Here is a 13,795-nt window from a genome sequence, read left to right on the forward strand (position 1 = left end):
TTGCAAGACGAAAGGGCGCTCCAGTGAAGCACATGCAGAAAGCTAAAAGTAAGGTAAGGAGCCCAGTTTAGTAATAACTAGGTGTAAAAAAGTGGAAATTCAGGATGGCAGGAAAAGAACTTATATGTATGTATGCTTAAAGCTATGCTCCAAGTACGGGGCTGTTCTGTTAGACATCATCAGCTCCTTGATTTGGTGGATTTTGTAAATCAAACTTGCCCATGGTTCCCAGAGGAAGGAAGGGTAAATGTAGAGACATGGGAGAAGGTAGGAAAGCAGCTCAGAGACCATTACATGGCTGAAGGTCCAGAGGGAATTCCTGCCTCTACTTTCAGTCTGTGGTCCCTGACTTCCTGGCACCCACTCCGGAGAAGGAATGGGTGAATGTGGCAGGGGAAGGAAGGATGGAAGGCTACCATGGATGCCTCCGCTGCTTCTTCCAGTCCCTAGGGGTACAGCTCCTGTGGGGAGAGCCCTCAGCACAATGTTCTTCCTCCCCAAAGTGAATGAGAATCCGAGGAGGAGGCAGCAGGGAACAGCGCCTGCGGGAATGGGAAGGTGGGGTCAGGTGCAAGCATTTGGGGAGTTTACTGTTGCTCATAAGCCTCTCCTTTTACCCCCAAACAAGCAGAAACAAATATAGTGCCTTTGTCTTTACTCCAGCAGACTCTGCATGAGGCCAGGCAGGCTGGGGAAGATACTTCAGGATTTAGTCTATACCCTGATCAGCCTGATCCTCAGAATGCAGGTCAGACGCTCCGTGGCCATCAGTCTATACCTTTTAAATCTTTGAAGGAGTTGAAGACTTCTTGTTCTATGTGTGGACCAACTTCCCCTTGTGTGCTGGGGTTACTGAATACAATATCTGAGGAAGCTATGGCTCCTAGTGATTGGAACACTGTCTCAAAGGCTGGTCTCTCACCTGGAGATTAGTCATCATGGAAATCTAATTGGGCAGAGCTTAGTGGGGAGCAGGCTAACAGCCACCCAGCTCATGGGGAAGCCCTTACAATTCATTTGCTCATGGGCACCAGACCTCTTGGGGCTTTGCAGGCTCAGTTGGTAAACCTCATGCAAGCTTATCAGCAGATAAATATCTGTGCCACCAAAGCCTGGAGCAGCTGCCAACAAAAGGGGAAACATCTCTAGACGTAAGTAAAATTAGGCCAGGCCCAGAGGAGCCATATCAGGATGTGTGGCTGCTTGTTCCAAGCAGTAGGCAGGGTTGTGGCTGACCCTGCGGCTGGAATGATACTCATGAAACCATTGGCTGTTGAAAATACAAATGGAGTATGTCAGGAGGCTTTACCTACAGGAAGAATGGTACCGAACCTGATTTCATCCGTGTTTGTGCTGACATTGGACCAGCCTAAACTCAAGGAGCAGTATTAGCTGCTGCATTAAAAGAAATGCTCACTGGTCAGCAGAAAAAGAAAGGGGATGCTTTAACTGTGGTCAGCTAGGGCATTTTGCTAAAGACGGCAATGATAGAAATGGAAGTGAAAAGGCTAAGAGAGAGGAAACAGGCAGCCTGGGTTATGTCCAGGATGCAGGAGAAGTAAGCATTGGGTAAATGAATTCTGCTCTGAGACTGATCTTGAAGATGACTTAATGCCCCCTAGGCAGGGAGACTTATAGCGGGGCCAGCCCCACCCCCACCAAATAGTAGGGGGCTTATTTTTGACCCCACTGTAGCCTTTCCAGGGGGCTCAGTCCCAAAGCCAACCTTTGGAAACCTGAACAGTGCCACCCCGGGACCTGCAGGAATGGACCTCAGTCCCACCTCCCGATATGTACTAACCCTGGAGATGGGGCCTCAGGCCATTGTCTGCTCCCTTTCCCAAGGGCATGATGGGATTAATTTTAGGGAGGAGCAATTTGACAGTAAAATGATTTCAAATTCTCCCTGGGATGATAGATCAGGACTATACTGGAGAAATTAAAGTATTAGCACAAACATTCCTATCTAATAAAAGAGAAACATGCAAATTGATCGTACCTCCTCTACACCCACAAGCCATGCCCACTAGCCAATCAGGAGCAAGTATGCAAATTAACCCAACAAATATGGCATCGGCCACGGAGCTAGAGCAAGCAGGAAGCTTGGGTTGCCCCCAGCGATGGAGGAAGCCAAGCTTCCAGCCTGCCCTGGCCGACCCTGGCCTCTGCTCAAGGTTACAAAGTTTCAAATATAGAAGATAAATAAATCCCAACAAAGATGGCAGCAGCCTTGGAGCTGGAGCCAACCAGAGGCTTGGGTTGACCCTCGCGATGGAGGAAGCCGAGCTTCCCACCTGCCCTGGCCTCCTCTCAAGGCTACAAAGTTTCAATTATAGAAGATAAATAAATCCCAGATACCAGGGCCTCCGCTTGGGTCGCCAGGGTGTGTGGCTAGCCTGCAAACCACCACAGGCTCCTCACCCAGGCTGCCCCATGCCCCAAGGGAACCCCCACCCTGATCCGGGACACCCTTAAGGCAAACTTCCCCCCCGACCCGTGCACCAGGCCTCTATCATATCTAATAAAAGAATATTATGCAAATTGACCATCACTCCAACACACAAGATGTCTGCACCAATGTGGTCAGAGATGGCTGCACCCATGTGGTCAAAGAGGGCTGCCCCCATGTGGACACAAGATGTCTGCCACAAAATGGCAAGCATGGGAGTGCAGTTGGGAGGGACCAAGGCTGCAAAGGAGGGCAGTTGGGGGCGATGAAGCCTGCAGGGGATGGCAGTTAGGGGTGACCAGGCCTGCAGAGGAGTGAAGTTAGGGGTGACCCTACCTACAGGGAAGGGGAGTTAGGGGGGAGACCAGGCCAGCAGGGGAGTGCAGTTAGCGGGGAGACCAGGCCAGCAGGGGAGGGCAGTTTGGGGCAATCAGGATGGCAGGGGAGCAGTTAGGAATCAATCAGGCTGGCAGGGGAGTGGTTAGGGGAGTGATCAGACTGGCAGGCAGAAGCAGTTAGGGGCAATCAGGAAGGCAGGCAGGTGTGCAGTTGGGCGCCAGCAGTTCTGGATTGTGAGAAGGATGTCCCACTGCCTGTTTAGGCTCGATCCCCCTAGTGGGATCAGGCCTAAACAGGCAGTCGGACATCCCTTGAGGGGTCCCAGATTAGAGAGGGTGCAGGCTGGGCTGACGGACACTGCCCACCCTGTGCATGAATTTCTTGCACTAGGCCTCTAGTTAATACTATAATTCAGGTCTTTCCAGAAACAAAAATAGCATAAATTCTCCTTCGGTCTTACTATCCAGAAGGGCAGTCTTTAACTGGTCAGCCCCGTGGTGCAGTGGGCTTTGGGTCCAGCAATGCCATATACTGGGCAAGAATAGTTAAGCAGGGCTGGCCTGAGTTAGAACTAAGTATTAATGGGAAGCCTTTTAAAGGGATTATTGATACTGGATCTGATGTGTCAATCATCGATTTCAGACGTTGGCCTCAGCCCTGGCTTTAATGCCATGGCTTCTGAATTGCCAGGAGTGGGGCCTGTTACTCAACCCTTGCAGAGTGCTCAGCTCCTTCAATGGGAAGATCCAGATGCAAATACAGGTTGTTTTCAACCTTAGGTATTGCAACAGTTACCTATTAACCTATGGGGTGGGGAGATGCTAGAACAGATAGGGGTTTTAATAACAAGACCCAGTTCTATTGTGACTTCTCAAATGCATACTCAAGGATTTCACGCCCTAAAGGGACTAGGAGAGAATCAGCAAGGAAGACGGTCATCTATCCCCATGTCCACTCAGAAGGGGAGGCACGGATTAGGTTACCAGAAATTTCAACAGGGTCCTTGATTGTCTCTCTGACCCAGTATACAGCAGCCACCGTTACCTGGCTTGCAGATACCCTTGTCTGGATTGATCAGTGGCCCCTATTAGGAGAGAAGTTAAAAGCTGCACAAGAGTTGGTTTGAGAACAGCTTGAGGCAGGGCATATTGAACCCACTCACAGTCCATGGAACACACCCATATTTGTAATGAAAAAATCTGGCAAATGGAGACTATTGCAAGCCCTAAGGGCAATTAGTGAAACCATGGAAATTATGGGACCCCTTCAGTTGGGGTTACCATTCCCTATAGGTATCCCATTGCAATATCAATATTGGTATTAGATCTTCTTGGTCCTCCTCTCTCAAAATGGCTAGAGGACTTGAGTGTAAGACAGGAAGTCTTAAGAATCCTCTAAGTCGGTGTTGGCGGTCTCCGGGGCCCCGAGGATCTCAGTGGGGAGCTGGGCCAGGTCGGTGACGTGGGTGGGCCCGTCTCGCAGAAAGATGGTCTCTTCCTTCACCGGGAGCCGCTGCGCCGAGTCCGCGGCCGCCGCCACAGCAGCTGCCGCGGCGCCCACGAGCTCATGGCCCCGGCTGCGGTGCTGGCTGAGAGGAGCCGCCGCTCGGTCTGGGGAGATGCGAGCAGGAGTCGCCGCGCTCACCAGTCCATCTTTTAGTTGTTTTTCCAAAACTGCCATGCGAGGCAGCAGATCAGCCGTTCACCTCCGCCGCCATCTTGGCTTCTCTCACATGGTAACAGTTTGGGAAATCTTGGTATTAGATCTTAAGGACTGCTCTTTTTACTGTTCCTCTTCATCCTGAGGATTGCAAGAGATTTGCATTTAGTGTTTCTGTAATTAATATTAACAAACCCATAAAGAGGTATCAATGGAAAGTATTGCCTCAAGGCATGACCAATAGTCCTGCTTTATGTCAGGATTTTGTGGCCATGGCCATACATCCTATAAGGAAAAAATATCCCGACGCTTATATTATTCATTATATGGATGACATTCTCTTAGCTCAAAACAATGAAACACATACAAATACTATATATATATTTCCAGGATTCCCTGCTGGATTATGCATAGTATCTGAAAATGTTCAAAGGACATTTCTTTTTTCTTATCTTGGTAGCATTATTGAGGGAAAACAATAAAATTTCAGAAAATTCAAATTGGGACAGACACGTTATTTACATTAGATGACTTTCAGAAATTATTAGGAGATATTAACTGGGTTTGACCTGCTTTAAAATTAACCACTGCTGGTTAAGCCCTTTATTTCATATACTTAGGGGAGATTCATCTCCATCATCCCCGGGCTGCTGGACAGAGGAAGCCAAGACAGCCTTCCGTAAAGTTGAGGATGCCTTAAGTTCAGCACAACTTACTAGAATTATTCCCTTCCCTTACAGGTTTTACTTGTCCGTACGGACACACACCCCCCCCCCCCCCACTGGGGTCACTTGGCAAGTTCCTGGAGGTGTTGTATGACGATATTGGGCCCATTCTCCAACCAAGGCATTAACTCCCTTTTATGATTCGTTTTCCCAGCTAAGAGCTGGAGCCCGCCTTCGAACAGGCCAGTTAGTTGGCTGAGATCTGACCTCATTGTAGTGCCATTTACAGCTACACTGCAAGACTGGCTCTGGCAAGGATCAACAAGTTGACATGTTGCACTTGCTAATTACTGCAGACAGGTTGATAACCATTATCCTACAAATAAAGTCTACATTTTCTCTCAGTTACTACCTTTACCTTCCCAATGATAGCAAAGTCACACCCTATGTACCTCAGGCATTAACCATTTTGACAGATGGATCCAGTTCTGGAAAGGCTGGGTACCACTGCAGCAGGGGAGCAAAGGTCCTTCAAACCTCTTATATTTCAGCACAACGGGTAGAAATACAAGCTCTTATGTATGCCTTGACAAACTTTGCTACCGAGCCCATCAACGTCTTTAGTGATAGTGCTTATGTGGTAAGTATGGTCAAAATTATTGAAACAGCTACTATAGGGCACACTAATTCGTGGGACCTTTTTCATTTATTTTTCAGCCTTGAAAAGGTTATTAGAGTACAACAATTTCCCTGCTTTATTGGTCATATCCAATCTCATTCAAGTCTCCCTGGTCCGTTAGCTATAGGCAATGACGCTATTGATTGCCTCCTTGCTGTCATACAAGAGGCTTCCCCATTTTCTCTTGCCCAGTCCTCTCATGCATTGCATCATCAAAATGCTGCTGCCTTGTGCAAACCATTCCATATTTCTCAGGGACAAGCTTGTCAAATTGGTAAGCAGTGCTCTCCCTTTGTAATTCATTGCTCTGTACAATCTTTGGGGTTAATCCTATGGATCTTAAACCTAATCAAATCTGGCAAATGGATGTCACCCACGTCTTTGTAAGCATAGATGGGTACGTGTTAATGTAGATACCTGCTCCTGCTTTATCTTTGAGAATCCCCAAAAGGGAGAGAGTGCCAAGCATGTAATTAGTCATTATTTAGACGCCTTTTCGGTACTAGGAATTCCCTTAGGTCTAAAAACAGACAATGGACCCACATATGCTAGTTCTCCTTTTCAGCACTTTTTTGAGCAATATCAAATTTGTCATAAACTGGTATCCCTAACAACCCTCAAGGTCAAACTAAAGTGGAAAGAGCCAATTATTAAAACAAAAAAAGGGGGAAAGGGATGTTATGTGTCACCTCAAAACAAACTCAGTCATAATCTTTGTACATAAATTTTTTGAATTGTGATGTAGAGGGTCGTACAGCAGCCGTAAGGCACCAGGCCTCTAATACAATAGCCTCCACCAGGGTAGCCTAGTGCAGTGGTCGGCAAACTGTGGCTCACGAGCCACATGCAGCTCTTAGGCCCCTTGCGTGTGGCTCTTCCACAAAATACCACGGCCTGGGTGAGTCTATTTTGAAGAAGTGGTGTTAGAAGAAGTTTAAGTTTAAAAAATTTGGTTCTCAAAAGAAATTTCAATTGGTGTACTGTTGATATTTCGCTCTGTTGACTGATGAGTTTGCCGACTGTCCTAGTGGAAGGATGCACAAATTGGACAAAGTTCTGGGCCAGATCCAGTAATGATGTGGGGCAGTAGTTGTGCTAGTATCTTTCCAGAAGGAACAGCGCAGCACAGCCATTTTGGGTGCAAGAGTGTTTCATGTGTCACCACAATGGACCCACAGAGGCTCTGTGTCCCTTTGTTCAAAAGACAGAGTTGCCCCTATGACAGCAATGGGGAAGAAGAAGAAATTGAAGGCTAAGCAAGGGGCCAAGGGGCCAAACGGGAACAGCTGAAGAAGCTAACAACTGAGGCCCAGCAGATGGAAGAAAAGGAAGACCTGGAAGCTACTCCCTCAACCATGGTTCTGGCTATGCTAGCATTGGTTAGCTACCAGTATTCTGCAAAGTCTTACACAGCCAAGTCCGAGGACTCTGAATATATATACGCCAGCAGCCAAAGAAATTTCACTTAGTAGCTAAAAATGTTAACATGTCTGTAGTTTGATGTCTCTTTTATTGCTGTGTTGCTTTAGCATTTCTTTGTTATTGTTTAATAGCGAGAGTTATGTTCAAGCTTATTTCAATTGTAGTAGCTTAAAAACAAAAATAAAAAGGGGAGAGGTATGGAACGAGTCTATGGGGAAGCCTCCGGCTGACCTGTAGCAAGGCCACCAAATAGGCATGGCCTGGAGGGCAGAGCTTCCTAACATAATTAAGCCTGACCTGGTAGCCCTCCCTAATTCCTTCCTAAGTAGCTAATGGCCTGAGGGAGGTGCAGCAAGTGATGCCAAAACTAGAACATTTGTATAAATGTTAATCTACCCTTGTTTTAATCAGACTATAAAATAAAGCATAGGCTTGCAGGCTGGGTCTTTCGTGTCCTCATCCAGGCATGGAAGATCCACCTAGCCCCAGCATATTCTCTTTGTCTTTTCTTCAATCCTTCACTACCCCTCCGCAGGTTCACCCTTGGCCTTGCTGGCATGCCACAGTAGCCAAGAAGGAAATACACGTGATGTAAAATAAAACTACTGATGTACTCTTGTTTATTGAACCATTCCTTTATTGTTAGACTTTTGGGGCAAGAGATATGTGTGATCACACAGCAGTTTCCAAATTCATACTCATGTTCTTCAAATGCTGGGTGGAGGTGAGCGCTGGGTCTCGGCGTCTTGTCCAATCTTGCAGATGACCAGGTGCATGCAGGCACTGCATGTTGTACACCACCTGCACTGCGCTGTCCACTAAGGTGACACGGGTCAGCTCCAGGCCTGAAGTCGTGTAGGACATCTCACAGTCCAGGGCGTAGATGTCGGAATGAGCGCCTTTGGGAAGCCCTGCAGGCCCTCCTGAAGGCTGTCCCACACGTGCTGCCTGACGTGATGTCATCCGCGGCTTTGGGAGCTGGCTATCCAGCCCCTGGGCCTTGGGCGGTGGGCTGCTGTTGCTGGCCGGGAGGGGCCTCTTGGCACCTGCAGCCAGGCAGGGCTTGGGGACCAGGACAACAGTCCTCTTATCACCGCCAGCAGCTGAGATGTGGATGGAGGAGTGCTTCAGAGCCGGCTGCTGGCAGCCTGGGGCAGGCTGGCTGACTCACCCGAGGCCTGCTCTGCCTGCCCCACCAGGTAACACAGCTCCTGGGCGGTAGGCAGAGGGGTACGGGGGGCCAGGCCTCTCCTCACGGACTCTGGCTGGATGATGAGAAATTTGGGGGCCCAGGTGTCTCTAGGGGGCACCGGGGGCAGGCCGCCAGGGCCAGTAGGCTGGTGGCAGGGAGGTAGGAACACCAGGGTTGGGGCTGGGCAGGAGGCACCCAGCTCGGCCTCCAGAGCTTGCAGATGTCCGGGAGTAAACCAGCTGGGTGCCGTGGCCCTCAGCAGGCCTGGAGATCGCGCTGTTCCACTTCTCCCAGGCGAAGACATGGTCATGCTCTGCTGGGCTCTGGTGTCTAATGGCTTTGGCTGGGTGCCCTCCGCCCTTATATAGGCAGAAAGCCCCGCCTCCCAGCAGATTGACTCGCTAAGCCAATGAAATCTACTTGATCTCATGTTCTCCAGTCTGCTGTTCAGGTCTCTACCCTGAACCCACCTACTTAATCTGATCTTCTCTGGACTGGCTTCTAGAATCCCAGAGTTCCCTGGGGACCCCATCCACAGGAGGGAGCCCCCAGTCCAGAGGGTGGGCCCCACCCTCCCACCCTCTGCTCAGCCCTCCCTGTGCCAGGCAACTGAGTGCCCCTCACTCACCCCACAACCACTCCAGTCTCTGGGCCATGGGGGTCGGGGGGTGGTATGCAAGGCTCACAGAGGTCAAGACCACACAGGGCAAGTCGGGAGCAAGACAGGGAGCAGGCACTGTGACCTTGTGGGAGGGCTCACCCACATCCACTCTCCCTGCTCTGGTCAATCCCCACCATCCTGTTGATTCTCACCCAGGCCAGCTTGAGCACAACTCTGATTGAATGTGGGTCCCTGCACTCATCTGCCAGGACCCGAGGCCTGTTGGATTGGGTCTCCTTGCCTTGCTTGGTGAGAGAGAGGTCCTCTCTGTTGCCATCCCAGGGAACAGATTGGTCAGACGCAATGGCTCCTTATCCCCCGCCTTCTCTTCTCTTGGGGTGCTGGAACACGTGTTCATCCGTCCATAAGGCTCGCCTCCCCATTTTCATCTGGCTAAAGGGAACCTCTGTACCCATGAAACACCCTACCTCTCCCTCCTTCTCCCCCCAGTCCCTGGCTGCTACATTCCACTTTGGTTCTCTGTGAATTTGACCACCTCATGAAAGTGGAATTCCACAGAACATGTCCTTGTGGGCCTGGTTGATTTCAGGAGGCTTCATACCTCAAGGGTCATCGTTCATGTGGGAACATATGTCAGAACGTCCTTCCTTTTAGAAAGCTGAACACTGTTCCATGGTCCCCGTCTGTAATCCCTTTTGCTTCTTATCCTTCCAGCTCTCACTGCACCTCCCTCTGGGGCTGCTTCCATTCTGAGACGGTGTGAACACAGGTGCCCACAATCCCTGCAGGACCCTGCTTTCCCTTTTTGTGTGTAGATACCCAGAGGTGGCATTGCTGGCCCATTTGGTAATTTTATTTAATTTTTTCCTTTTCATTTGCTAGTAATCCTCACCAGAGGATATTTTTTCCATTGACTTTTAGAGAGAGTTGGAAGGGAAGGAAGGGGAGAGATAGAGGAGAAGTAAGAGAGAGAGATAGATTGATTGGTTGCCTCCCCCACACGCTTGCCTGGGAGCTGGGGGTCAAACCCACCACTGAGGTGTGTGCTCTTGAGCGGAAATGGAACCCTCGACCCTTTGATTCAAGGGCTGATGCTCTGATTACTGAGAAAACAGGACAGGGCTGTTCATTTTATTTATATTTTATCATCATTATGATTTCTAAATATATATATTTTAAAATTATATCTCACAGAGGAATGGAGAGGGAAGGAGAGAGAGAGAGACATAAATGATGAGAGAATCATTGATCAGATGCCCCCTGCATGCCCCACATTGGGGATGGAGCCTGCAACCGGTGATGACAAATAGAAGGACAGATGTACTCTAGGTTATTGAACCATTCCTTTATTGTTAGACATGTGGGCAGGAGACAGGTGTGATCACTCAGTAACCCCCAATCCATAGTCATGTCCTTCAAACGCTGGGCGGCGGTGAGCGCTGGGTCTCGGGGTCTTGTCCAATCTTCCAGATGACCAGGTGCAGGCAGGCGCTGGCGTCCTCGCTGGAGCTGTGGCCATGCACCCCGTCCTGGATGACGCGTCCGAGGTAGTGGGCCGCCAGGCTGCGCAGGGAGCGCCTGTAGGGGAGGCCCAGGCGGTACTGGAAGAGCACGGAGGTGTCCAGCACGGTGCTGTGGATGAGCTTCAAGGCCAGCAGGTCGCTGTGCAGGCTGTGTCCGATGAGGATGGTGTCGGCATTGAAGAGGGTGAGCAAGACGGCCTGGACGTCCCGCAGCGAGACGCTGGTGCGGGCCAGGTGAGCCGCGGTCACTCCCGAGAACCTGGTGTTGTGGTCGACGATGTCCCGCTGGGGCCTGACGAAGGTGTTGAACACCACGCTCCCGGCGCTGTCCACCACGGTGACGCGGGTCAGCTCCAGGCCAGCGGTGGTGTAGGACATCTCGCAGTCCAGGGCGTAGATGCCGGGGTGAGCGCCTGGGGGCAGGTCTTTGGCAAAGGTCCGCACGAAGCCCTGCAGGTCCTCCTGGCGGCCGTCCCGCACGTGCTGCTGGGCCACCTGGCAGCCAGGGGAGCCGATGGCGGCCGAGCAGCAGGTGTACTGGACCTCCCAGCCCCCGGCCGCGGGAGCGGGGCGCAGCCGCCCCCAGTGGTAGTGACAGGCTTCCTGGCGCTCACAGCGGCCCGAGGGCACCACGAGGTACTGGGTGCCACAGCGGCAGCAGCGCCTGCGGGAGGGGTCTTGGGGCGGCTTCTCCTGGTTGGTGAAGAGGACAGCGCCCCCGGGCCTCTCGGGGTGCGGGAAGGGGTAGCCGAGCTCCTTCAGCTGGGCCTGGGTGAGCAGGTGCTCCTTGAGGCGCTGGTACAGGGCGGCCCCTTTCCCGGGATCCTCCCCGCGGGGGCTGTCCAGGCGCTCGAGGGACAAGCAGGTCTGGGTGTCCACCTTGCCCCCCAGATCCACGTCCTGGGACACAGCGCTGCGGCCCCCGGTTTGGCAGGGCCCGGGCCCGGGGCCGGGGGCCAGGCCGCGCAGCCTGTGGAAGGTGCTGGCGGCCAGCTTGCGGTACTTCCTCTTGCTGGGGCTCTGGTGGTAGGCCGCCTTCTCCTCCTTGAGCGCCTTCTCGATGGCTTCCCGGGTGGAGGGGCAGAACTTGAGACACTGGTCCAGGAACAGGCCGAGGTAGCGTTGACGGGTGACAGCGGGGACCTTGTCCCCACCCTCTTCTGGTGGAACAGGCTTCTGAGACCTCTGCACATGGGGGCCGCGGGCCAGGCGCTTGGGGGGCACGGTGCTGGAGGCCATGGACACCTGGCCCGAGGGGGCGCGTGTCTCTGGGAGCTGGCCGCCCAGCCCCTGGGCCTTGCGGGGCGGGCTGCTGCTGCTGGCCAGGAGGGGCCTCTTGGCACCTGCAGCCAGGCGGGGCTTGGGGACCAGGGCCACCCTCCTCCTGTCGCTGTCTGCAGCTGAGATGTGGATGGAGGAGTGCTTCGGGGCAGGCTGCTGGGCAGCCTGGGGCAGGCTGGCTGAGTCCCTGGGAGCCTGCTCTGCCTGCCGCCCCAGGTCACGCAGCTCCTGGGCGGTGGGCAGCCTGGTGCGGGGGGCCAGGCCTCTCCTCACGGACTCTGGCTGGATGATGAGAAATTTGGGGGCCCAGCTGTCTGTTGGGGGCACCGAGGGCAGGCCGCCCGGGCCAGTAGGCTGGTGGCAGGGAGTCAGGGGCACCAGGGTCGGGGCTGGGCAGGAGGCACCCAGCTCGGCCTCCATAGCTTGCAGGTGTCCGGGAGGAAACCAGCTGGGTGCCGTGGCCCTCAGCAGGCCTGGAGCTCGCGCTGCTTCACTTCTCCGGGGCCAAGACATGGTCCTGCTGTGCTGGGCTCTGGTGTCTAATGGCTTAGGCTGGGAGCCCTCTGCCCTTATATAGGCAGAAAGCCCCGCCTCCCAGCAGATTGAAGCACTAAGCCAACGAATTCTACTTGATCTCTTGTTCTCTAGTCTGCTTTACAGATCTGTACCCTGAACCCACCCTACTTAATCTGATCTTCTCTGGACTGGCTTCTAGAATCCCAGAGCTCCCTGGGGACCCCATCCACAGGAGGGAGCCCCCAGTCCAGAGGGTGGGCCCCATCCTCTGCTCAGCCCTCCCTGTGCCAGGCCACTGAGTGCCCCTCACTCACCCCACAAGCACTCCTGTCTCTGGGCCATGGGGAGTGGGAGGGTAGGCAAGGCTCACAGAGGTCAAGACCACACGGCACAAGTCAGGAGCACGACAGGGACCAGGCACTGTGACCTTGTGGGAGGGCTCACCCGCATCTCACTCTCCCTGCTCTCCTCGACCCCCCCCCCCCTCCAACCCTGCCAGCATGGATCATAACTCTGATTGAAGGTGGGTCCCTGAAGTCCTCTGCCAGGACCCGAGGCGTGTTGGACTGCGTCTCCTTGCCTTGCTTGGCGAGATGAGAGGTGAGCCAGAGTGGTCAGACGCAATGGCTCCTCATCCCCAGCCTTCTCTGGGGGCTAGAACAGGTGTTCATCCCTCCATAAGGCTCGCTCCCCCATGTTTCATCTGGCTAAAGGGAACCTCTGGACCCGTGAAACACCCTAACTCTCCCTCCTTCTCCCCCCAGTCCCTGGCTGCTACATTCCACTTTGGTTCTCTGTGTATTTGACCACCTCATGAACGTGGAATTCCACAGAACATGTCCTTGTGGGCCTGGCTGAATTCAGGAGGCATCATACCTCAAGGGTCACCGTCCATGTGGGTTCATGTGTCAGAACGTCCTTCCTTTTAGAAAGGTGAACCCTGTTCCATGGTCCCCGTCTGTAATCCCTTTTGCTTCTTATCCTTCCAGCGCTCACTGCACCTCCCTCAGGGCTGCTTCCATTCTGAGACGGTGTGAACACAGGTGCCCACAATCCCTTCAGGACCCTGCTTTCCCTTTTTGTGTGTAGATACCCAGAGGTGGCATTGCTGGCCCATTCGGTAATTTTATTTAATTTTTTTGTTTTTCATTTGCTAATAATCCTCACCAGAGGATAGTTTTTCCTTTGATTTTTAGAGAGAGTTGAAAGGGAGGGCGGGGAGATGGAGTGTGGGGATGGGGGAAGAGACATTGATTGGTTGCCTCTCACACACCCTGGCCCAGAAGGTGGAAATCAAACCCACCACTGAGGTATGTGCCCTTGAACGAAAATGACCCCTGGACCCCTGATCATTGGGCTGATGATCCAACCACTGAGAAAACTGGACAGTGCTGTTAATTTTATTTATTTTTTATCATCCTTATGATGTTTAAATATATATATATTTT

General features: G+C 52.4%; 1 protein-coding gene across 1 annotated transcript; it reads right to left on the reverse strand.

Annotated features, from left to right (window-relative positions):
- Window positions 1-10,442: 10,442 nt before the first annotated feature.
- Window positions 10,443-12,251, reverse strand: LOC307105745 (RNA exonuclease 1 homolog; the record flags this gene model as incomplete). The annotated part of the gene is made up of 1 exon (XM_079781637.1): window positions 10,443-12,251. The coding sequence occupies one exon, from the start codon at window positions 12,249-12,251 to the stop codon at window positions 10,443-10,445; it is 1,809 nt and encodes a 602-aa protein (XP_079637763.1).
- Between the last annotated feature and the right edge of the window lie 1,544 nt (window positions 12,252-13,795).

The sequence above is a fragment of the Cnephaeus nilssonii genome, assembly GCF_951640355.1.
Source record: "Cnephaeus nilssonii genome assembly, chromosome: 9".
NCBI classification, from domain to species: Eukaryota; Metazoa; Chordata; class Mammalia; order Chiroptera; family Vespertilionidae; genus Cnephaeus; species Cnephaeus nilssonii.